Raw genomic sequence first — 24,936 nt, 5'->3', positions numbered from 1 at the left:
ACATCCCTACTATTCTATTATAAATACAATGTCGTGTTCGTTGGTTTGTCATTCTTTCACGCAGCAACTCATTAATAATCGTCAATCATCGGCGTATTTACCCTAGGGACAAAAGTGCCGTGGCAAGCAGAAGTTAGAAGTGAATGTACTTTGTATACCGGAAAAATGCATAGTTCCAATGGGACAAAGCTAATGCGTGATTCTGTTATAAACTCTCCACGCATAAACGTTAATAATATTTTACAACATTGGATATTATTGAATAAACACCATATTTCCTTATATGCCTTATAAATTGGAGACAAAAAACGAATTGAGCAACCGGTCCAATTTTAATAACAGAGGTCATTGAATATAATAGTCCTAGAATAGACATCAACGCGCGTGAAGCTATGGGAAATCGCCAAAATTAACTGTGATGTGTTGCTCTGTTTATATGCCACGGGTTTCCCACTTTATACCATCAGGTGGGTTCCCTGCTTATTCCTTCAATTAATACGGACATAAATAGCCTTTTTGTCCAACGGTCTGAAGGGCTTGGTTGCCGGCGTAATTAGGCACACGATGCTTAACGCGTACGCCTCAGGTTGATCGACCCAGGGCCGCACTTTTTAGGGTTTCTAACCTGCCATACTCGGGAAGTGTTGCTCTGTTCATAGGCGATGGTTCTGCTGTTACAGGTCTCATGAGGTGGGCCATCTACTTGGTCAATAAATTATAACTAAGAAAAAAAATGGTTGTCTGTAAAGTCGGCTTACTGACGATAGTTGAACGTGACAACGTCGTAAGAAAATACTGATGGAATGGTTGCATTTTTCAAAAGAAAATTTTAATTTTATTTGTTTGATAGATATTATCGTTGCTATAAACAATTGCCACTCATTCACTTTTCACTGCACTTCATCCTTGCCGAAAACATGTAAATGTATTATTGTATAGAAGCTGTCCACGCGGGCGCATCGCTCACTCAAGTAGGAGAGAGACAGATGCCGAACGCGGAGGCCGACTGTGCCTCTTTGTCGTTCGTTCCGCGCTCTCGCTTGCACTTCAAGCCTTGAATGGAACGCCTCAGAGCGAGGTAACGCCGCATACGTCATTTGTTTGTTTTGCGTGCAGCCGGCTCCATCGAATTATAAGACGTTGTCACGTCAAAAAAGCCTTTAACAACAACCGCTGGACTAAATGCCTCACCTAAGGTTTGCCCATAACAGATTATTGATCGCCGTAGATAGTAGTAGCGCAGAGTACGCTGGTGTCCGTTATCTATTCTATTCCTTTAATCACCTCGTATGACACCCGCGGGTAGTGGAGGGTTGGTGACAGCTGTATTCTGATCTTCCGTCACTAAACGGTTAATATTACTATTTCAAAAAAATATAAAATTAAAATAAAACTAAAAAACACGCTCGGTATAAAAACCAAACTAATTTCTACCTCTTAGTTCAGCGTGATTTATAGTTCTTCTTAAATTACAATTTTTATTATAGCAAAATTAATCGATTAACTATTCACCATCAAATTTGTTAATATTAAAGAAATCGGCTAAAGATAATGGTTAGAAATTAAAACAAACATCATTCCTGTCTAATCGACTATAGATGAAATATAATTTTTTAGTTTAAAATTCAAACAAAAATCTTATTTTGCTAAATGAAATAATGGAATAATCTTATCAAATTAATTGTATTGTCATCGGTTCTCGAGATATATACATAGTTTTAACGAAATCAGAACGTTTCAAGAGGGTCAATATCAAGTCAAAAGGAGTCGGTTACAAACATACATACAAAGTGTGTAAAACTAATATAAAAAGTGTGTAAAACAACAATATCTGGCCAATAATTGCCCAAGGCGCTTTTGAGTTCCATACAAATACCTTCGGTTTCATAATATATATTATAATATATTTTATTGCGCTAAATAAATATTAATGTAATCGCACTGATTCACATGTAATCATTTCGTAAGCCTCTACGGTCTACGATTTTTAACAAAAAATACAGAAAACAGATTAGGCGATACATAAAGGCCTATAATTTAACCTGTTTTCTGTAATTTTTCTTTAGGATTTCTCACATGTTAAACCTATTTCAAATCAGTCTCTCAGCACCTTTGAATTTGTTTATTTTCATAAATGTGTTTTGCTAGACAGGACCAGTATACCATTATAATTTCTGGGCAGAACAGAATATGCCGCGGGTGGACCGCTTTTCGGTATATCTTTATATATATAATTCTACTGTACGTGTCTATGTAATTGAACTCCTCCTTAACGGCTGGACCGATTTGAATGAATCTTTTTGTGTGCGTGTGCGTAGCAGCCTGGATGGTTTAGATTCACAAATAAACGTTTAAAGTTTCAATAAAACCACGAATCAAAAATTTAAAAGTTCTAAGAAAAGCCAGCATATGTCTATCTTTTAAGGTTGACTTTTATACGAACGAGCGCGAGGGACCTCTAGTAAATATATATATTTGGTATATTATACAATGTCCGAAATATTACTTCTGCGAAAGATAAAAAAGTATTGTATGATTGTCTACTCATAACATTAAATGTGATGAAACTGTTTATAATTTTGAGTAACACCACCGAATGAATGCTTAACCTTCGACAGGCGAAATTATATGCTTTTTGACTAGGTATATTAATATTCATATATAATTATTGTATATCCAATAAAAGAGAACGGGAATTAATATCAGAGCCTCGAATGTAATTGTTTGACCGACTTTGAAATATTTCGCGATGTTCACGTGCATGCCTTCCTAATAACTCGTTATTGTGTTAAACAAATAGAATATTGGATATTTTAGCTTACCTACTAGTCCCCCATTTGTTTCTTATATTATTAGCGGTCACGCAAACAACATGTAGGAATCATTAGCATATTAAATCAATGATAGCTGGCATCAATAGGCAAACTTTTTTCATCACAAAACAGTTACTAACTACTCTATTTTTTTTTAAATATAGTACGACAATACGGCGTATCGGCGTATCGGCGTATTTGAACGCCACACAGTAGTCTCCAAATTTTATCAGTCAAAAAGTTTGAATACTTCTGTCATATGTTTATGAATATGTAATCCCTAACCGTATCCAGATAGATTGGAACCCCAACCCGTATTGTAGCAGTGCGGTGGATATATGCTCTAAAATTCCGTACAAGTTTACGTGTACGTCATCCCTAACGTATCCAGAATTAGGACGGCAAAACGTATTACGCAATGCGGTGAGTACCTTTATGCTTTCAAACCAACTCTACTTAGTAAGAGGCTGCGAATGCCCAGATGTGGGTTATTCGGCTAAAGATGATCTAAATATGACAGATCATAAAGGCCTCTGATGACATGTCTCAATACTCATAACGTATAATAAACCGTCCAATCAGTTACATAATCTTATAACTACCTATGTTGTTAACGTGTAGGTATACAATGTAAAAACCAGTCACAGAGAGCCGCTAGAAAAAAGTGGCACAAGATCGTAGAATTTGAATATTTCTAAAATATATCTATGTCCTTACCTCAGAGAGTAAGTTAAGCCGTTGGACGCGGTTAGTATCACTAACTTATGAAATTAGTTTCTCCTAAAGCCAGGTCTGTAGCCAGCGATGGGAATTGAATTAAGAACATACAGAATCCTCATTCAGCCCTTATTGTATGCAGTGCATTGTGTCCAAAAACAGTGACAAGGCCCCGCGTACGTCTCACTTTACACCCGCGGAATGTTGCTAGCTCACAAACTTTTTCCCATTTTCACTATTTATGGTGGACGCTTAGAACATAAGAGGTAAAATAATTACTGTCATCTGCTAAATGGTATAAAGCGACTAACCGGTTTTTCGATATACCATTCTAAATTGGATTGGTTTTTGATGCTTCAATATAAGTTGCTTACACGATTTCTGTGGTAATTCTGGAAGTGGTGATAGCGCATTGGGTAGGAGCTCGACTTAACTTTCGGGGGGCCGAGTTCGAATCCCAGCACGCACTAACTTTTCTAAGTTATGTGCATTTTAAGTAATAAAAATATCACTTGCTTCAACGGTGAAGGAAAACATCGTGAGGGAACCTGTATGCCTGAGAGTTCAACATAATGTTCTCAAAGGTGTGTGGAGTCCACCAATCCGCTTTGGGCCAGCGTGGTGGACTACGGCCTCAACCCCTCCTCATTGTGGGAGGAGACCTATGCTCTGTAGTGGGCCGGTAATGGGTTGATATGATGACACGTTTTCTGTATATTATTCAATTTGTGCTGCAGATGATCTATGTGCAAATCCATTAGACGGACCTAGCATCGGCTGATACCTAATATGATGATGAATTAATATATAATATAATTAACCTAGGTACCTGAATGTTTCGATGTCATTTTGACCTTATTTCCTACATACCAATATTGTTTTAATAGTCTGCTGTGGGGTCATATATCACCCAAATATTATGAATGAATTATATAATCATTAGGCTTCTCGAAGTTCGTAACGACCACAATTTGTGATACTGATGTGTTTTTAAGGCCTTAATAATAATATTACCTGCATAGCTAATTAATATCTGCGTTGCCGTATAATATTATTGCCCAAGCCGACTGGAAAATTATTAAAAAAAAGGTGGGATAACGTGTTCTACAGTGAGCTTAAAGCAACATTAAATCAGTAGTTTCAACGAGAGAAGACACGCTAAAACAAAATGAGATGGCGTCTCACTTACCTTAGTAAATGACCGCAATTATTTCGAAAATATTTATGTAACAGTGTCACGTATTTTATAACTTTAAAACACAGCACAATTTTTACCACAACAATCAAAAGAACGCGAAGAATTTTGACTGCTGTCAAACGTTCCCGCCACACGGTTCAAACTTTTTAAATCGGCCAAATCGTTTTTGCTACTTGGGTCTTTTTTGTGACGCGATCGACGCGCGACGCGTTTTACGTCGCTCCACTAACTAACTGCTTGACCACTTTCGAATCTTGCGCCGTATTAAAACATCGTACAATTACTTCAGAAAGCGTGTCAATAATTTAATACGTTAAAGATAGGGCCTAAATTTGCTTGTATTTTCAAATAGCAACGGTAAATACTAGAAATCAACAAAAATATTATACTCAATACATCATGCAGGTAAATATGTTATAAAACAATAAGGACTTAGGTACGAATAAGCCAAGACCCCATCTACATCGGTTATAGTTTATAAGCTAAAACTTTGCCTATTTATAAGACACTAAAGATCCTTAAATGGACACACAAAAGTAAGTAGGTAATGCTTGAATCTTGAGCGTTTTGGTAGATACGCTAGGTGATGAAAGATTGCATATAAAAAAACGGCCTAAATTTGAGACCGACTTGCACATCAAGGCTCTACTGCCCGATTCGCTTACTTTTCCAGCAGTTGGTAAGCGGTAGAAACCGGTTATCCCCATACAAAATAGCCGATGAGTTAACAATCTCCATCAAATTATGCGTTTTGTATGAAAAGGTTGATATACCTATCTTGATGGAAATGTTAGTGAATCGGCAGGTCTTCGTTTGTAGATATTTGATCTGTGGCTCTGTTCTTTGAAGGAAACATATAAATTGTTATACAATTAAATAAATAATTAATGATTCGTTCGCCTTAAAACTATAAAAAAAGTTTAAGAAAAAGTTGTTACAGTTTTATTTTATGAATTATTATATTGATACACTTATAAGGAACATACTGCATCCAATCCCACTTAAAGCTAAGAATAATAGCCACCTGTTATCAAATTAATAGTAAATTTTTGCACATACTAAACAAAATTGTAGAACGCGTCTATAAATTTCTACAGTTAACCGCTTATATTATCAACTAACAGCGGGTTCTGCGAGAAAGAATAAAGAAAAAAAAGATTACAGCGGCTCGTAGTTCTATCCAGCGGATGTTCGCAACTTAGTAACCGGCGCGGTAGAATTTTTCGCTAAGTTATGACATGTGTGGTCGATTTGTCAATTTGGGCCGTCTTCTACGGCGTCCGATATGAGCTGGGTAAAAAGCTAACATGTCGGTCGTCTTTTTAAGACTTTGTCTTTTGTTATCTTCTATCAGCGCTAATTAGAAGGTGCCAAGAATCTGCATATTTTGCATACTATTTAAATCTGGGTTGGTGCATCCGCATCTTCATGTAAATTTTATACAGCCGAGAAACTTGTATTTGTTTTTTTGGCGGTAAATACTTTAGACCGTAGATTAACTGCAGTACCATTTTTATCTACAGTGTGTTCTTGTTTAGTCTTGACTTAAAAGAACTGGAACCAAGCGTAAGTTAAAAAAATGTGTTGACTCAGCGGTTTTCACATAGTACGAGTATGATTCGAAGGATCTTAATCTTCAGATGCCGAAAGTGAATTTTCGGTGCTTGCAGAAGCTGCGGAGGGCGGAGGAGGCGTCAAATATAAATAGTAACAGGGGCAATCGGGATTGGATGTGTGAAATTTTGTGTTTGGAATAGAAAATTAATGGGATTTGGAGAATGCATCTATTTGCTTCGAAGGTTCCCGTCTCTTTTCCATTCATTGACAAATTACCAGAGATTTATATACCACCAGAAACTATCCCGTGCACTATTCACACTATTCACTGCTTTTATAGAACATGGAAGTTTACAAAATTATATGAATAATTCATCAACAATCAACCCAACACCCGAATCAGGAAAAATTATACTACTGAAGGCTGTACAGTGATATACCTTTGCCTATTCCCTAAAGGAGAATAAAAATAAAAAAAAAAATGACGTGACATCACTATATTATAGTGGATCGATACACAATTTATTGCTTTACCTTGTGTTTGTGGTGTGTTTACTGTAATCCCGAGAACTTACTGTATCTGCGTAACTGTTATTACATAAAAATGATAATAAAAAAAATTAATCGACTGTCAAAATTTGGTGTGGGTAGGTATGTTAAAATTTGTAAGTACTGTTGATGTTTTTGGAACTGATGTTAATACTGACTGTAATAGCGATTTGTTGGTGGAATGTACATTGGCTACTTTTTATTATGTATTTTAAAAATTGTTCAAGCTACTGAGAAGCAGCCAAGTCTAGAGCTGATACATACCAATATTATAAATGCGAAAGTGTGTTTGATGGTTTGTCCTTACTTAACGACCTAACTATGCCACCAATCGAATTGATTTTTGGCATTAAGTTAGTTGAAAAGACTGAAAGTAACATAGACCTATCTTAGGAAAAGAAACTGTTACTATGGTGTTTGGACTGAGATTTGTAGAAAAACGCAATAAAAGTGGACAAAGATTGCGGGCAACAGCTACAAATAATACTATAAACAGAATATACTTAATTATTTTGGGTCGGCCAAAAGATTGTCAGACATCATGCCAGTTTACCACATAATACTATCCAAATCATAGTAAAGGCTGAGCAAGATTTTAAGAAACAAAGCTAACATTTGCTATAACATAAACACACAAACACAAATGAAGTGAGACAAACTCCTAATTACTTTTTTCAGGTTGCCTGGATTCCACAAGAAGTTAATACATTGGCTTAGCTAACTTTGTTGGAAATATACTATATTATTTATCGGAAACTTATTAATTATGTCTGAAATATTCAATTTGAGTACCCTGTGTAGATGTTGCCACACCGATGGTAGTTTTAGAAGCCTGGATTTATTGTATAGTTTTAAGGGTAAAACAGAAGTGTATGCAGATATGTTGAACAAAACTTTTGGATTAATGGTGTGTATTTCGTATATTACTTAGATCTACCTATCTTACATTTAAATTCAAAATTCATTCAATTTGCAATTTAAATTTATTTATAAGTAAGCCAACTTTATAAGCGAAACATCAAGTCAGTCTGATTTTAGTGACTCTACTATCTGTTCAGAATTCTAATTTTACTGAGGAAAAGCAGGCAAGAAACTCAGTACTTTTCTCAATCATACTTCTATCTTGTGAGAGCTGAAAACGGTCTGCTTCGAAGCAGCCTTGTTGTATAATGCCTTTTTAGTATCAAAATAAGTATACTTTATGACCTTTTTAGTAATATTATATCAACTTTATTATTATTTATTATATGCTTGAAACTTGTTATGAAAATACGCAATAATAAGGCAAATCTGCTGAGGGCAATTCATAATTTCTTCAATTTTATGCACCACACTAACCAGATCTTCTGAAATGCTCAAATGGGAATTTTGCTTCAACACCGGAGCATCCTCAATCTATCACATAACTTGAAAATAACTTATACTTATTGTTTGCATTAAGTGCTAGGAAAGGATCAGGATAATGCCATAAAGAACCTGACAATTCTTAATTGTTTATAAACTAAAATTTGAGTTTTTAAGCTTATACGCAATTACATTATAGACTTACATTACATACATAAAAACAGACAATACAATTTTTAAATTAATCAAACTGAACTTTGAGAAAACAGCTTAGGCACTTAGACATACAGACACACAATAATATGATCCTTTATATTGATGGCCGTAAACCTAACCACGCTAAGGTTTGCAAACAATTTTGTGCTTAACAAAACAGAATCCAGCATACATGTAGATAACAAGCAAGTAGAATATGTGAAGTCCTACATGTACCTGGGACAGCTAGGAGATAGGAGAGTAAATAATGTGTGGAAGTGACATTAGTCCTTTAAAGACATAACATACACTAATAAAAGCAAAACTCTTCAACTCTTGTTTTCTGCCAATCCTAACTTATGGCTGCCAAATGGGGTCTATGACAGACAAACTCTACCACATACTAGAACTTCCCACAGGGGCATGGAGAGGAGTATGTCGGTCTATAAAAGAGGAGACAAAAAGCAAGCAAACTACAGAAGGAAGATAATAAAAGTTGAAGATGCACAGGAAATTTCAAAAAAAATAAAATGGTGTTGGACCGTTCACTCGCTAAGATGGCCAGAAGCTACTTCTTTTCAGCCCTGAATTCCCAATACTCCCATATCCTTCAACTCCGTCACTCCACCTACCCCTAGGTCGTCATCGGCCTCTACGCCCCTCCAATTTGCCCTCCATCAACCTCTTTGGGGCTCGTGCCTTCCATGCGTTGCACCGTCCATTGTATTCTTAACGGTTTAATGGTTTTGAAGACAGGTTCTTTAAAAGCCCATAGGTTCTCAGCCAATACACTCAAGCTTATGACGGAGTGGCAAGAGATGAGACTACAGTACAGCGGACGCGTCCGCTTACCCGGACTTTTGATTTGCGGCACTACAGTACAGAGCGTATTAAAAATGCCATTGAGCAAAACAGAGGCTCTGAACTGTTCGCTAGAGATCTGTCTATTGGACAGAGCCAGATGATGCTACTCTTCCAAAGCAGGGATCTTGGGTTAGATTGAGAGCTTTTATGGACAGTTATACACCACAGTACAGACGTCTGTTGAGGATTTGGCCAAGGATCATAAGCCGAACTAACCTGACACTATATCGAAGATATCCCGGACGTCAGCCTATACGAGGTTTGTGTGGCTCTCAAACAGCTTAAGAATAGCAAGGCGCCGGGTGACGACGGAATAACAGCAGAACTCTTGAAGTCCGGTGGAAAACCGATACTCAAAGCCCTTCAGTGATTGTTTGATTCCGTTATTCACCAAGGAACAACGCCAGAGGCATGGCACAATAATGTGGTGGTTCTGTTGTTCAAAAAAGGTGATAATACCTTGCTGAAGAATTTACAGACCCATCTCGCTGCTGAGTCGTGTTTACAAGCTGTTTTAGAGAGTTATAACGAATCGTCTCGCTCGTAGGTTGGACGACTTCCAACTTTCCGAACACCTAGGACACACAATCAAGTTGGGTAGGTCAAATTTCGAGAAGGAGTTGAACCGCCGAATGCAACTCTGATAGGCAGCGTTCGGGAAACTTCGTGACACCTTCTTGTCTTCTTCTGTTGTCGTCTTTCTTGCGCCATATGCAAGTAATGGCCGGAGCAAGGTAAACGAGTATTTTCAGCCTTAACCATTACATAAATGTATTTATTTATGTTATGCAATTATTTCAGTTAAGCCATCCATCAATAGAAGCAAGCCACTCAATTTGTGAGGTCTGTATAGAAAAATTACGAAATGCATTGCAATTCAAGAAACAAGTAGAGCAATGTGAGATGATGTTTGAAGATTACTGCAAAAGTAAATGTCCTTCTTATAGATGTTTAAGTCAGGTTTTGAATAACACATCAGCGTCAACCATTTTTAATTTAGTCGTTTTCAATATACAGCACTATAAAACAGCACATTTGTTATATTGTTTGTTAATAATACTTTGGTACCTGTTATAACTCCAAAGAAGTAATTACTATTTGTATTGAGTATTGAAGATTATATATTTATCAAAGTTATTAACATTTTACCGTAGTTTTTAATGTAATTCTTGGCACTCAACACCAGGTAAAAAAATTCAACTCAGACTATAATTGGTGTTCGCGTTTGTGTTCCTACCTGCTTATACTTATTCGTACGCGTGAGTTTTAACTAATGCCCGTTTTCACTAACAATGGACAAGGCAATACTTAAGTAAGTAACACCTAATCAAAGAAGATTTCTAGGCATACATTACCTTTCACCAATCGACTTGTTTATGGTTTTTGCCACTAGGTGTGGTATTTTGTGTTTGTATTATCGTATGTTTCATTTTTCGTATGGATTTAAGATTATAAAAAAAACGCATTTATATTTTTTCATCTGTCAAGTGTAAGTTTACGACGTAACTTTAGATGGCACCTAACATCGTTAGAAGTCACATAAGAGTTCGTGAAACGTTTAATTATTTAAGAATCACCTAAATCACTAGGCATTCCTAGGTACTAAATCTAGAAATCGCCTTAATCGGATAGGCATAAGATGTATATGGTGCCGAAGGAGAGCCATCTAATTACAATACTGGGACACCGTACTGTCTCTAGATAGCGCTTTTGGCACTCTGTACGCGATCTCCGGAGAGTCTTCGGGCCCAAAGGTCAAATTTCGACAACCATGGGCCACCCATTGTCATTTCAAATTTCTGACACTTCTGCTATGTACGTTACCTAGATTCTCTTGCGAGTCTCATTCATTTCGAACTTCATCCTTTTAGTAGTAGCTAAGCTTTTTGTGACAGAGCTTGTCTGGGGAAGTACTACCACCATGCTTTCTACTATAAATATATATAATAAATATACTACGACAATACACACATCGCCACCTAGAACCCAAAAGTAAGCGTAGCTTGTGTTATGGGTACTGAGATAGCTGATTAATATTTTTTTATGAATATAATTACACATAAATACTTATAATATACAGATAAACACCCAGATACTGAAAAACATTCATTCACACAAACATTTTCCAGTTGTGGGAATCGAATCCACGACCTTGGACTCAGAAAGCAGGGTCGCTGCCCACTGCGCCACTCGACCGTCGACTATAAGCAATGCATTGTCGCTATGCTGTGTTCCGGTCTGAATGGCGTTTGCCGGTGTAATTACAGGAACATGAGGCTTCCCATCTACGCCTCAAATTGATGGACACGGGGCAAAATTTTGCAGGATATGTTCCTTGCATGCCCTGCGAAGTGTTGCTCTGTTTAATAGGCGATGGTTTTCCACTAACGATAAGGTGGGCTCTAGCCCACCATTCCATTAACTATATTCCATTTCCATTAACTATTAGCTATAAAAAAAAAACCTCAAATGAAACTCCTAACAGAGCCCACGGCGCGTTGTCTGCGTTTGTATAGAAAAACCTGACTACCAGCATCCACATTTTATTTGAAAGCATCCCTCTTCAGGTATTGGGTTTTATTATACAAGTTAAAGTGGTGATAAATAATCTGTGTATTCAGTATACACAGATTATTATTTTTTCTTACCAATATATTAACGTACTTAATCCCTCTTTTCAATACTTTTAAGTGTAAAATACCTATATTTCAAAAATATAATATAAACAAGGGAACTAAAATTACAAAAAAATCAAAAGAGGTTTTAAAAGAATCATTTTAAAAAAGTTTAAGAAAGTTTTTATTATTTTTTATATATTTTTTAAACATATTCAACTCTTAGTAACTCCTGACGTTAAAATAAATAAAACTCCTAACCTAATTCAGTAATAAAAATATTTTTTACATGCAAAGATTTAAGTCAAGTAAGAAAAAATAGATATATACTTGTACTAGGTATATCTACTGTTTGATTTATAAAAAAAACCTATTTTTCTCTTACAGATGAGTTGGCACTTAAAACAGAAATCAAAATTGAAAAACAAGAGACAGGTAAATATTATAAGAATAGGGAAGCGGGGGGCAGAGTTCGAATGCTAGCACCTCTAACTTTTCTAAGTTATATGCCTTTTAACAATTAGAATGTCACTTGCTTCAACGGTGAAGGAAAACATCGTGAGGTAACCTGCATGCCTGAGAGTTCTCCATAATGTACTCAAAGGTGTGTGGAGTCCACCAATCAACACTGGGCCAGCGTGGTGTTCTACAGTCTAAACCCTTCTCCCTTAAGTAACAGTCGAAACCTTAGCTCTGTAGTGGACCAGTCAGGGGTTGATATGGTGATAAGAATGGTATTTTAAAAGCAAGTTTTTTAAGCTTTATTTTCATATGTTTACAGGTGATGAAATAGTAATAAAACCGGAAATGAAAATAAAAGTTGAGTGTAAGTTGTATCATCAAATATTTCTCTCCTATGCAAATCAATATTAACTTGACGGCTGATTGGCGCAGTGGGCAGCGACCCTGCTTTCTGAGTCAGGGCTGTGGGTTCGATTCCCACAACTGGAAAATGTTTGTGTGATGAACATCAATGTTTTTCAGTGTCTGGTTGTTTATTTTTATATTATAAGTGTATCAGTTATCTTAGTACCCATAACACAAGCTACGCTTACTTTGGGGCTAAATGGCGATGTGTGTATTGTCGTAGTATATTATTTATTTAACTTTTTGCTTGATGAACTCTTTAATATTCTAGATGTTAACGAGAATAGCTACGATCAGGATTGCAAGGAATTAGTACCTCATATTGATGATGAAGACAACACGGTGAAATTATTAAAAACTGAGGATCAGAAAAAAAAATGCCAAGAAACACTAACATCACATATACCCATGACTAAAAGCAGGAATTCTATAAAAAAACAAGAACTAAATACGCTTAATGCTGATATTCATCAAAAGCAACGTTTAGAAAAACAAAAGTCACACGTAGCTAAAACAAAAATACAAAGCAAGAGCAAACTGGCTAAATCTGGTAACTGTTATTTTAACTATATAGAAAATAAAGTAATTATGAGATAATATAACTGCTAAATATTTTAATAGACTTTCCATATAATTAAGTTAACTAAACGATAATATTCAATAGGGTGCATCAAAAATTTATATCATTGATAGAATTTAAACGGAACAGTATTTTCACCGACTTAAAAAAAGAGGGGGTTCTCAATTAGAATATGTATTCTGTATATTTGTTACGCGATTATTCGGGCAATTATATACCGACATTGATGATTCTTTTTTTGTTTGATATGTCATATCTCCGATGTGGTCCCACTCGATTGTGGTGAAGATCTATTGTAGGTATCCTGAGCGAAATCGAGGGAACAGTTCAAATATACGCACATGTAACTTGAGCATTTTCTTTTGAAAGTACCATTTAGTCACGTCAAACTGGTGATGAAGGCCAAGAATGGCTACCCAAACTATACAATAATAAGTATTACACTAGTTACAATTCGAGTACGGTATATAGTAAGCAATTTATGCTCGTCACAATATAGGAGCTAATAGTGAAGTGCCGGGAGATCTCCACAGCTATTAAAGTTTTCGGAGAAAGCAATATTTCGAAGAAGGTTCTGAGCATTTGACTTTTTGTTATAACTTAGATATAATTTTAAACCTACCCACATAAAAGCGTGTACATTTTTTTTTATGACAAAAAATAACTAACTTCGTAAAAATTTTCTGCAATATTTTTAAGTCGGTCCCAAGTAAAAATATTACTAAATACGGAAAGTATTTAGTAATATTTTTACTTGGGATTGATACGTTTTACTTACGTTGGCACCAAGTAAAAAATGTTGCAGAAAATTTTTTTTTTTTGCGTTTTTGTTTTTTATGAAGTCGGTTCTTTTTTGTCAAAAAATTGTTTTAACTGATTATTGTTATACAGGTCTCGGAAGATACACACAGATAACACACACACAAAGAAAACAATATAAGTGCCCCATAAAAAAAATCAGTGAAATCTTTGATGAAGAACAAATTTTCAAAAGTCACATACTAATGCATAAGAGATTTGTGTGTAACATCTGCGGTAATAGATTCAAGTGCATAAATACTTTGATAACTCATAGAATCAACCACGCAAGCAAAAAAGTTTTTACATGCGATATGTGTAATAAAGATTTCCTTTACAAATCCACATTGATAAAACACATAGCGTTGCATTTGGGTAACAAAAAGAAGTTAATTTGCGACATATGCGGGAAATCGTTCAACGATAGAACAAATTTGAACATCCACATCCGGAACGTCCACGAGAAACTGAGGCTATTCAAGTGCGACCAGTGCCCGAAAGTATACGCATCGAATAAAACGTTAAGAGTGCATTTGAGAGTCCATTCGGGAGAACGACCGTATAAATGTAAATTTTGCGACAAAGCATTAATATGTTCCAATACCTTACGTTGGCATACAGAGAACCATCATCCCACTGCCTTAAGTTTGGATAAGGACAAACAGTCGTTGAAACCATCGCATTATAAGTGCAAAGTTTGCGACAAGATCATCTATAGTAGGGGAGGTTTCGCTGCTCATACTAGAGCACATAAAGGTAACAACCCATACAAATGCCATCTCTGCGAGAAGGATTTCACGTGCAAATATGGTCAAAGACGCCATATCGAATCCCATCGGAGCGACAACACTGTCCCATGCAAGATATGCCACAAGATTTTTTCCGGGAAAATTACATTGGACCGTCACGTCAAAATCATCCACGATCCAAATAGACAGCAGTGTACGCAAAAATTTAAGTGTCACATGTGCAAAAGGTCCGTAAAAGATCTGGAGAGACATTTGAAGGGTCACACCAAATCCCACCTGTGCAGCTATTGTCCAAAAGCATATGCAGACGGAAAAGGTTTGAATATGCACATTAAAGAAAGTCACATGGGTATTTCTCATGATTGCGACCTCTGTGAGAAGAAATATATAAAACTGAGAAGTCTAAAAAAGCACAAATCGAAAATACATAATATACAGTTTAAAGTAGAGGAAAAGGATGACGGAATGATAAAGGAAGAAAAATGAGAATGAATTTGAGTATTTCTATTCAAAGATTTCTAACAAATGATCCCGACGTGTTATAGGCTCCGAAACGGCTGAACCGATTTCAATGAAACTTTCAGGGAATCTCCGGATTGACCTGGCGAGTAATCCTGTAAAGTTTGGTGACGATCGGAGCACTCCTATTTTTGAACTGTCAAACTGTCAAATACAGCTTTTAATTACTAGGATGATATTCTATTGTTGGGTGTACATGGGTGTAGATAATGATCTTCACCCGCTCGAGAATAAAATAGAAGAGAATGAATACGGAGAGAAATAAATGATTTAATATATTATGAGACTTAAATTAAAAGTTTATTGTTTAAATAAAATAAAGCAAAATCTAGCCCGGCGAAGCGGGCTGGGTACGCTACTTTATTATAAAACCGCCGTGGCTGGTACCACCTTACCGGCCAAGCCGTGCCGCCAAGCTATTTAGCGTTCCGGTAATTGCTGATTTAATGTGTTACTATCTGAGTATAGGTTTAATATAACTGCCAAACCACTAACAGGTTAGCCCGTTACCTACCATCTTCGAACGTATTATCACTTACCAAGAGGTGAGATTACAGTCTGGGGCTAATTTGTAGTGGAACTGCGTAGGAACCGATGACAGCCAGAGAACGTCTCAAAGGCATTGACGCGTAGACGGGGATGCCTAATTGAACATCGTGTTACCTCTATTTACGTTGGGTAAAGAATCAAAAGTGTTATGCTGCATAATGATTTGTTGGATTTTATGCATTTTCCTTTAAATTAGCTTTTTTATCGTATAAAATTCTTAAAGCAAGTAGATTTTAGTTAGTTTAGGCGTCAGCATTCGCTGAGAAAGGTTTTTAAAAGTTTTTTACAATTTTTATACCTGCTTTCTACAAGCATTCTTCTTTTTTGTAACATGCTACACTAAAATGATGTCCTGCCAATCAGTTCATGCGTCAAGTTAAAATAAACGGACTTGGGACAATAGGAGCAGAAATGGGCTTTATAACACATGAAATATTATTAAATATTTATATAACAGAATGACACAAAGAACCACCATTTAACTGTTTTAATATAAGTTATTTTCTCTTGTTTTATTTTGTTAATTCGATGAAACAACTCATCGTTAAATATAATTTTGTTAGAATCTCATATATCATATTTAGTATTTACTTCATAATATTATAAAAGTTTCAAGTTTATAGTGTTCTAAATCGCTGTATGTAGCAGTTAGCACTAGATTAAGGTTTTTTGAAAATTGCAGATATTCAATTACTTTAATAAATAGTGCAAATAATGAAATGTGCATATAATTTAAATGCGCATTAACGTCTTGAGAGAAGGTGAGTTTCTGACTTATAGTTTTTATATAAGTAAAAATTATTCCATAAATATGCATTATTAATTATATCCATAAAAAGCATTTTCACCAATATGCCAATATCAACTCCGTAGGAAAAGGTATGTTGTGAGTCAAAGCTGCAACCGTAACAACAACAACAAACAAAAAGCAAAGTCATTTTGATCAAAATTTACTTCTAAACTTAATAAATATATTATTCAAAACAACAGTTGGAAAATTATAACAGTATACTTCATTGTAAAATTATAATTATAACAGTTTCGCCTTTCTCTAATAATTAGCAGTCACAGCTGACTGCTGAGTTAAGAGTTTACATACCTGTCTTTGTTTATTATTACCTGTATTTTTCAGTATTGTTACCAATATGGAGGGTAGAGGTAAGGAGAGTCATCTGTGTATATGAAAAAGTGTCGTCAAAATGTATTAAATTAGGATGGCGCCACATTTGCATCAGGGTAACTCTTAAAAGAAGCGCCAAATATAAATATTATTGTTAGAGTAGGCTTGAAAAATAAACAAGGAAGTATGGAGATACAAGGAAGTAAGGTTATATTTACCACAATATTTTGTACAACGTAAGTTGTTGAAATTCTCAATAATTAACTACTTTAGTCGATAATGACATTAAATTTTTTAACTCGGCATACTTAAATTCATCTACGATTGCTACGTTCATACCATATCCTGTGCATCCACCAGCGCCATTGTGGAGGATTTTTGAACTGTTATTTAGCGCATATACTGGACACTTTTCAATTTTTCTCCCATATAAGATGACTCTCCTTACCTCTACCCTCCATAGTTACCAATGTGACCAATTAATTACAAAGTAAAGTAAAAATCATGTAAATTTAGAACAATTAATGGTGAATCGATAAATGAAATAATAAATGAAACCTATATAATTTATTTGTAAAACTAAGTGTATTGCAGTACATTTTTGACAATTTAATTTTATTGAGGGGGTGAATTGAAGTATTTTTTTAAAAAGCTTGGACAGATGTTGATATACAATTCAAAACAGTAAGTGCAATAAACTAAGCTATCTGTACAGAAAGATCGAGTTATCTGTCAGGATAAGGCAATTTGTGCAAAATCATAACAACATGCAAAAATAATTCCAGTAGTGCAAGGTTTTCCAATAATCGATGGACCAGGCAGATGGCCGCCTTATGGTAAGTGGAAAACCTTCTCCTATAAACAGAGCAACACTACGCAATCATCCAAGAAACACAACTTTCAACCACCACCCTATGTCCATCAACCAGAGATGTAGGTGTTCAGCCTCATGCACCTGTAATTATACTAGCACCCATGGGTTACAACAATGATGTTTAGCGGCAGAAATAATCATGGTGGTAGTACTTCCTCGGACAAGCTGTCACCAAAAAAAAACATAATTCATTTATTTCAAGTAGGCCTAATATAAGCACTTTTGAAACGTCAAGTCTGTCTATTTGTAGTAACTCTACCACTGGTTCGGAGGGCAGATTCTACCGAGAAGAAGCCCGCAAGAAGCTCAGCAGTTGCTCTTTCCAACATCAACATTTTACATTTTAATATTCATTTTTCTCTCTTGTGAGAGATGAAAGCGAGCCGGATGCTTTCAAGCAACCTTGTCATTACAGACACAGAAAGCTATACTGCTACTAAATGGTGGTTTCTTTGTCTTTAGTTTATTCCTTAACAACCAATAAACTTAATTATTGGTATGGAGTTAGTTGAAAGTGTGGAGAATAACAAAGGCTACTTTATATCCCAGGAAAAGAAACAGTTCCCACAGGATTTGTAAAAAATATTCCTCCTCCCCGCAGGATTAGTAATAAATCCATTCAAAGGAGGCGGGCAAGAACTAGTAATTAAACTGAAAATATTATTTTCTAATTTATGTGATTTTTATATGATCATATCTTTCAGGATGCTTCAAAACAACAAAATGTTTATTTGTATAGTCAATTGTACCTAGTCAAGACATAAAAAAAAGGAAGACACTTGATTGAAAACTAAAATGTCTGAAATATTAAATCTAAGCGCACTGTGTAGGTGTTGCCACACCAACGGTACATTTAGAAATCTGAATTTATCCTATAGTTTAATGGGAGAAACTGAAGTGTATGTGGACATGTTGCATGAAACTTTTGGATTATTTGTGAGTATTTTTTATATTTTCTTAGTGCACAAGCATAGGCAGGATACAAAAATTATTTGACAAGGGATAAAGTTTGTGGCCACCTGCCAAAGGAATAGAAATTTATCCCTGTTTATTTTTACACATTTTCACACATATATATATTATTTGGATATTATTTCATTTTGTGTGCCATGCATACAGAGTTGATGAAGCTGAGGAAGAACATAAATTTTTTACCTTCCCTTAGGGAGATAAATCCTACCCGTGAGAGTTATACTGGTACCATAAACGTTAACATTTGCATATTCGGATTTAACAAGAAATTTTACACACAGCAACAGGTTGAGCCTTGGTGTGCAAATCGTACAAAAAGTTCTAGGCTGACAAAGTGTTGCAGAATCTAGTTTAAGTTTAAATTAAAAACTAATATCTATTGTTTACTCATTTCAGTTAAGCCAACCATCAATATTGGAAGCAAGCCACTCAATTTGTGATATCTGTATAGAAAAATTAAGAAATGCATTGCAATTCAAGAAACAGGTAGAGCACTGTGAAATGATGTTCACAGATTACTGCAAAAGTAAGTGTCATTCTAAAATCGAAGGGCTTATTTAAATGTTAATTACATTGATTAAAGTAACATAGAAGAAGAAGAAGAAGAAACACTTTATTTCACGTATAACATACAGGAAAAGAAACAGTAAGGAGTATACAGTACACAATGTAGACATGCAAAGGCGGCCTTATTGCTGCAAGCAATCTCTTACAGGCAACCTTTGTACATAGGACTTACAGCAAGAGAACGGGATAATGCCAAGAGTGTTGATACATAAATACCAAAATGTAAAGATACAAATACATATATAATTTAATTAAATATACGTAATTTATAAATATAAAATATACATAGTATATGTAAATATATAACAAACATAATATATATAAGTAGATTTTAACAAACAATTTAAAAGAAAAATATAAAGAATCTACTTCAAATTCCATCACTCAAAGAAAGGTAGTAAGTAGTCCTTCAGACAACTCTTAAATATCGAAAGGGAACTACTTCCACGGATTTCAGCAGGCAGATTGTTTTAGAGCAATGCCTTAAAGGTGAAATTATTATTGAAGAATTTTGTTTTATAAAATGGGAGTAACAGACGGTTTACATAACAACTTATTTCTAATCTGTATTTCATTACCTTATTTGATTAATCTTAGTAAGCTGTTAGAAAGTAGATCATAGCGTAAATCTTCTTTATAGTATTGAATTTTTAGACTATTTTAATTTTGTAGTGATACATACCTTTTTTTTCTTTCCCAGATGAGCTAGCACACCAAATAGAAATAAAAAAAGAAAATACAAACACAGGTATTTATTACTTAATAGCTGTCGCCTGACACTTCCTCTGCATACATTTTCTAATAGCTTTAAAAAAAACTCTTTCATCCCCCACAGAGTCGTCTTCAAAAACCTCAAATAGGTATATTTAAAATCATGTTTATATCAGTAGATTTTACACATTCATCCTGGTCGCACTAGAATTAATTTTAATATATTAAACGTGGCATAACGTCGGAATACATAAACAATGTTTATCACACACTGCCAACCACCGCATTTCGTATTTATACAAAATAACGCAATTATTACATTAGCAGCTAATATTTACTGTAAACATTTTAACATATACAGAGACGTGACGACACGACTTACGCCATGACACCCGGCGAGCGTTTTCGTGGTAAATATAAAACTTATAATCAAAAATGCAATCTATGCAAACCTTAACATTCTGAAGAAATATTTTTTACACACTTTCGAACGCCAGGAAAAGTTTTTTTTTTTAAATCATATAAGCCCTTACTGGTACTCCCCCTATTTTGTGTGCTTAGTATATAAACGTTTCCTCGATTTGTTATCGTCGCGCTATCCTTTACGTGTGTATAAAAATTTGGGCATTATGAATGATCTTAACAAACTTTATAATAAAGAAAATAATAATATTCGTTTATATTCATTGAACACACAAAACAATTGGTGGTAGAATTATTTTTTAGTTATTTTTCTTACAAACAAGTTTATTCAAAAATATATGTTTTAGGTGATAGCATGGTTATAAAACCAGAAATCACTATAAAAGTTGAGGGTAAGTATAAAACAATTTGTTATTGTAGGTATGTGATTGTTTAACTTAATGGTTGATAGTTTTTATTTTTTTTTAATTCTAGATATCAACGACAATTTTCATGATCAGGAATACATGAAATTTGGTGCTGCTAATATAGAAGTACCTGGTAGTGATCAAAACGATGACTATGAGAAAAAAATATTACAAAACGAGTGTCGGAAAAATAACATAGATATAGATGAGCGACTATCCATAAACAAATCACGAGGTAAGAATTATTTAGATATTGGATAAATAAATGAGGTTTTTTATAGTTTGATTATCATCATTAAACAACTCGCTACAGAGCTCATGTCTCAAGTGAGAACTCTCAGGCATTTATTTATTTACACGTAAGACACGCCAGCAATTAATTGTAAATACATTCATAAAACAATTAAATGATGTGTTAGGCATGCAGGTTTCTGAGTATGTTTTCTTTAACTATTGAATTAAGATATATTTAATTCTTAAGACACACATAACTTTGAAAAGTTAGAGGTGTGTGACTGGGGTCAAAATCTGTCCCATAAATATTTAATTAATTTTTTATCTAAAGCGAAAAGGGAAACTCATAAGGGATAAAATATATATGTCCATCAGCCAAGCACAGCATCACGGATATTATTTCCACCCGTACACTCAAGATCAGAGAGTATAGAAACTAGGGTTGATATAAAACATGATTTTAGTTAAAAAAAACAAAAAAATCGTATAAATTAGAGTTAAATTGGATTTTTTTTTTACATTCTCATTCTGATCTTTTTTATTTGGAAGTCAGTTTTAGTATTATTATTTTTTAAGAGTAGCATATTTATTTTTCAATACAAATTAATTGAAAACATTCTAAGTGTTTACTTATGGCAACCCTAATGAAGATAAAAGAAATACACGTGCATAGTACCTACGCTACGCGACGCGCATCTTATAAAGTGAAGGCAGTCACTTGATTTTAATTCTGCATGTGTTGTTAGGGTTGAATCTGATTTCTTTGAGTAAAAACTGTGGCAGTGGCAGTGTCTCTGAGACTTAACATAATGTACCTTTTAAGCCCGTTTCGTAATATTTCGGTTTTCATTTACACTTCGTATTAATCCTTGACAGGTCCCGAAAGAAGGCAGACAAAACAATATAAGTACCCCATCAAAAGACTCAAAACGGATAACAGCGTAGTTTACATTTGCAGAATTTGTAAAGGAAATTTCGAAGCTCTGCGAATTTTGAGATTACATCTACAGAAACAGCATTCAATATTCTCTTGTGACGTTTGCAAAAAGACCTTCGATAGAGTACACGCGTTGAAAAGACACAGATTATTACACAAAAGGCACGAGTGCAACATATGCGGCAAAAGTTTTAAACAACTAAAGACTCTGATGGTTCACAAAAACACCCATACCAAAGAAAAAGTCTACACATGCGATATGTGTAATAAAAATTTCCCATACAAATCTACTTTGAAAAAACACATAGCTTTCCATTTGGGTAGAAATAAAAAGTTCATTTGCGACATATGCGGGAACGCGTTCAACGATAGAACTAATTTGAACATCCACGTACGGAACGTCCACGAGAAACTGAGACTGTTCAAATGCGACCAGTGCCCGAAAATTTACGCTACGAATAAATCGCTAAGAGTGCATCTAAGGATGCACACTGGAGAACGTCCTTATACGTGTGAACTTTGTGACAAAGCGTTTGTCTGCTCGAGTGCTTTAGCTAGGCATACAAAAAGACACCATACAAAAAACAATTCCAAACCGACAATTTACTCTTGCAAAATCTGTGGGGAAGTCTACCATAGCCGGGGTAGTTTCGCCTCACACACTAGGTCGCACATCGGCGCCAAACCTTTCATATGCCATATCTGCGAGAAAGATTTCTCGTGTAAGTATTCTTTGAAGCGGCATGTCGCAGCCCACCGGGGTATTGAAAAAATCACATGCGAAATATGCAATGCGAAGTTTACTGGCAAAGCGCAGATGCAGCGACACGTGAGGAATCTCCACGACCCGAACAAACAGTTCAAGCCGAAAGTGAAGTGCGATTTGTGCAAACTGTCTGTAAGTGATATGGAGAAACATATGAAGAGTCATACGGCCAGGACACACCGGTGCGGATATTGCCCGAAAACATATTCCGAAACAAGCGCCTTGAATCGGCACATCAAGGAGAAGCACAGTGGTGTTGAATATGATTGCGATCTGTGCGATAAAAAATATGTTAAAGCGCGAAGCCTTAAAGTCCACAAATTAAAAGTTCACAAAATACCATTGAAAGTAGAGCTGGAAGATGACGGGCAAGCGGTGAATTAAAATAATGTACCTAGTGCAGAAAAGTTACATTCCTTTGGCGTTAATCAAAATTAATTTAAAATACACTACATAAAATACAACGAATGAAAGTCAATAATAACTAACATTTTCATTTCAAAATTAAACTTTATTGTAATAAAAAAAAAATTGTGAATTAGATAAGTAATTCTCATTGGAGAAGACTAATTTCAACGTGTGTTTAATCTGTGCGCGTTTAATTCGAAAAAAAAACACTATCTGGTATTGAAAATGCGCCAAACGAAGTATAACTTAAAAAAATGTTTAGATATATAATAATTATGTACCTTATATGAATATCTTTGTGCAATTTTAATTGATAAGTCTGAAAGTTTTATTTAAAGAATTTATGAAGGAAGAGGTTCTTAATTAGTTTTATTATACTATTAAATCGTCATGTCATGTAATACTTTGTATTATTTTACTGTTGGATAGAATCAGGCGTTACTTTGCAAAATTCCATGATATAGTATGATAATGAAGCTTAATTTGCTATACTCCGCGAAAAGCAGGAGAATCTAAATAGTGTAATTTATAATTCATTCAATCTTTATACTCCACACCAAACATCTTCGGCAATGTGCTCTGTACGCACGTTTCGCTACGACACCGGAGCATCCTCAGGCGATGTTGACTTACGAGAATAATTAATATAAAAGGCGAACTTAACGCATTCCAGTCAACCTTAGTTCATTCCAAAACATTAGTTCTAGGATTGTCAGTGTTTTAAATCGTCAACTGTAAATTGCAGAGGTGAGTCACTACGCCTCTAGACACAAATGGTTCGACAAGGCTGGAAAGTGGCTGAAGTCATCACAGTCTTCAGAGTTTACACTCCCTGCGCACTCTAGTATGAGTTATAAAAACTTAATGGTAGGCTTTTAAAACACGTACAATGTTGCCTAGTTCTATTGTACTTTCAGTACGATCGTCACCGGCTTCCATATTACCAAATTACTGCTTCTGTCCAAATTTTTTTGGTAAATCAGACTCCAGTAAGTGTTTGAAAGGTTAACAACTTTGTACGTGCAAAGACGTGATGAATCATCAACATGTCTCCTCACACAGTGAGAAAGGATTAAGGCCATAATCCACCACGCTGGCCCAGTACGGATTGGTGGACATCACAATGGCGCCTTTAAATTCGCACGTGTTTGTAATGTGTATCTCTAAATGTTTGTTTTTATAATAACGGCCGATTTGTGCAGTGGGCAGCGGCTCTGCTTTCTCAGTCCAAGGGTTCGGTTACCACGAATGGAAAATGTTTTTCAGTGTCTGGGTGTTTCATCATCATCTCAACCAATTGACGTCCACAGCTGTACATAGGTCTTTTGTAGGGAGTTCTACAATACACGGTCCTGGGCCGCTTGCCTCCAGCGGCTTCCAGCTACTCGCCTGATGTCATCTGTCCACCTCGTTGTATATATGTATATTATTAATAAAAATATTCATCAGTCATCTTAGTACCCATAACACAAGCTACGCTTACTTTGGGGCTAGATGGCGATGCGTGTATTGTCGTAGCATATTTATTATTATATATTAATAATTGACGGACCTAGCATATGATGAGATGGTAAACTATCACCTATAGATAAACATAGCAAGA

The 24,936-nt window shown here is 35.3% G+C and overlaps 2 protein-coding genes across 8 annotated transcripts; both read left to right on the top strand.

Moving 5' to 3' along the window:
- Nucleotides 1-6,835: 6,835 nt before the first annotated feature.
- Nucleotides 6,836-15,428, top strand: LOC120628418 (zinc finger protein 62-like). Of its 4 annotated transcripts, XM_039896777.1 has the most exons (7): nt 6,836-6,950; nt 7,513-7,741; nt 10,039-10,165; nt 12,240-12,287; nt 12,634-12,678; nt 12,991-13,269; nt 14,191-15,428. In XM_039896777.1, exons 2-7 carry the CDS (start codon nt 7,601-7,603, stop codon nt 15,330-15,332), a joined length of 1,782 nt encoding a protein of 593 aa, XP_039752711.1. In that variant the 5' UTR covers nt 6,836-6,950; nt 7,513-7,600; the 3' UTR covers nt 15,333-15,428. The 4 variants fall into 4 exon arrangements, with proteins under 4 accessions (XP_039752711.1, XP_039752710.1, XP_039752713.1 ...); XM_039896776.1 differs by lacking the exon at nt 6,836-6,950 and having other exon boundaries at nt 7,118-7,741; XM_039896779.1 differs by lacking the exons at nt 6,836-6,950; nt 12,634-12,678 and having other exon boundaries at nt 7,118-7,741.
- Nucleotides 15,429-17,481: 2,053 nt separating this feature from the next.
- Nucleotides 17,482-23,718, top strand: LOC120628278 (zinc finger protein OZF-like). Of its 4 annotated transcripts, none has more exons than XM_039896572.1 (7): nt 17,482-17,718; nt 18,613-18,844; nt 19,277-19,406; nt 20,148-20,195; nt 20,929-20,973; nt 21,056-21,223; nt 22,099-23,718. In XM_039896572.1, the coding sequence occupies exons 2-7, from the start codon at nt 18,704-18,706 to the stop codon at nt 23,307-23,309; spliced, it is 1,743 nt and encodes a 580-aa protein (XP_039752506.1). In that variant the 5' UTR covers nt 17,482-17,718; nt 18,613-18,703; the 3' UTR covers nt 23,310-23,718. The 4 variants fall into 4 exon arrangements, with proteins under 4 accessions (XP_039752506.1, XP_039752505.1, XP_039752507.1 ...); XM_039896571.1 differs by having other exon boundaries at nt 17,482-17,870; XM_039896573.1 differs by lacking the exon at nt 20,929-20,973 and having other exon boundaries at nt 17,482-17,870.
- The last annotated feature ends 1,218 nt before the right edge of the window (nt 23,719-24,936 follow it).

Source organism: Pararge aegeria, chromosome 12, assembly GCF_905163445.1.
Source record: "Pararge aegeria chromosome 12, ilParAegt1.1, whole genome shotgun sequence".
NCBI classification, from domain to species: Eukaryota; Metazoa; Arthropoda; class Insecta; order Lepidoptera; family Nymphalidae; genus Pararge; species Pararge aegeria.
The sequence above is the reverse complement of the archived record's forward strand: the minus strand, read 5'-3'. Positions and strand labels throughout refer to the sequence as shown.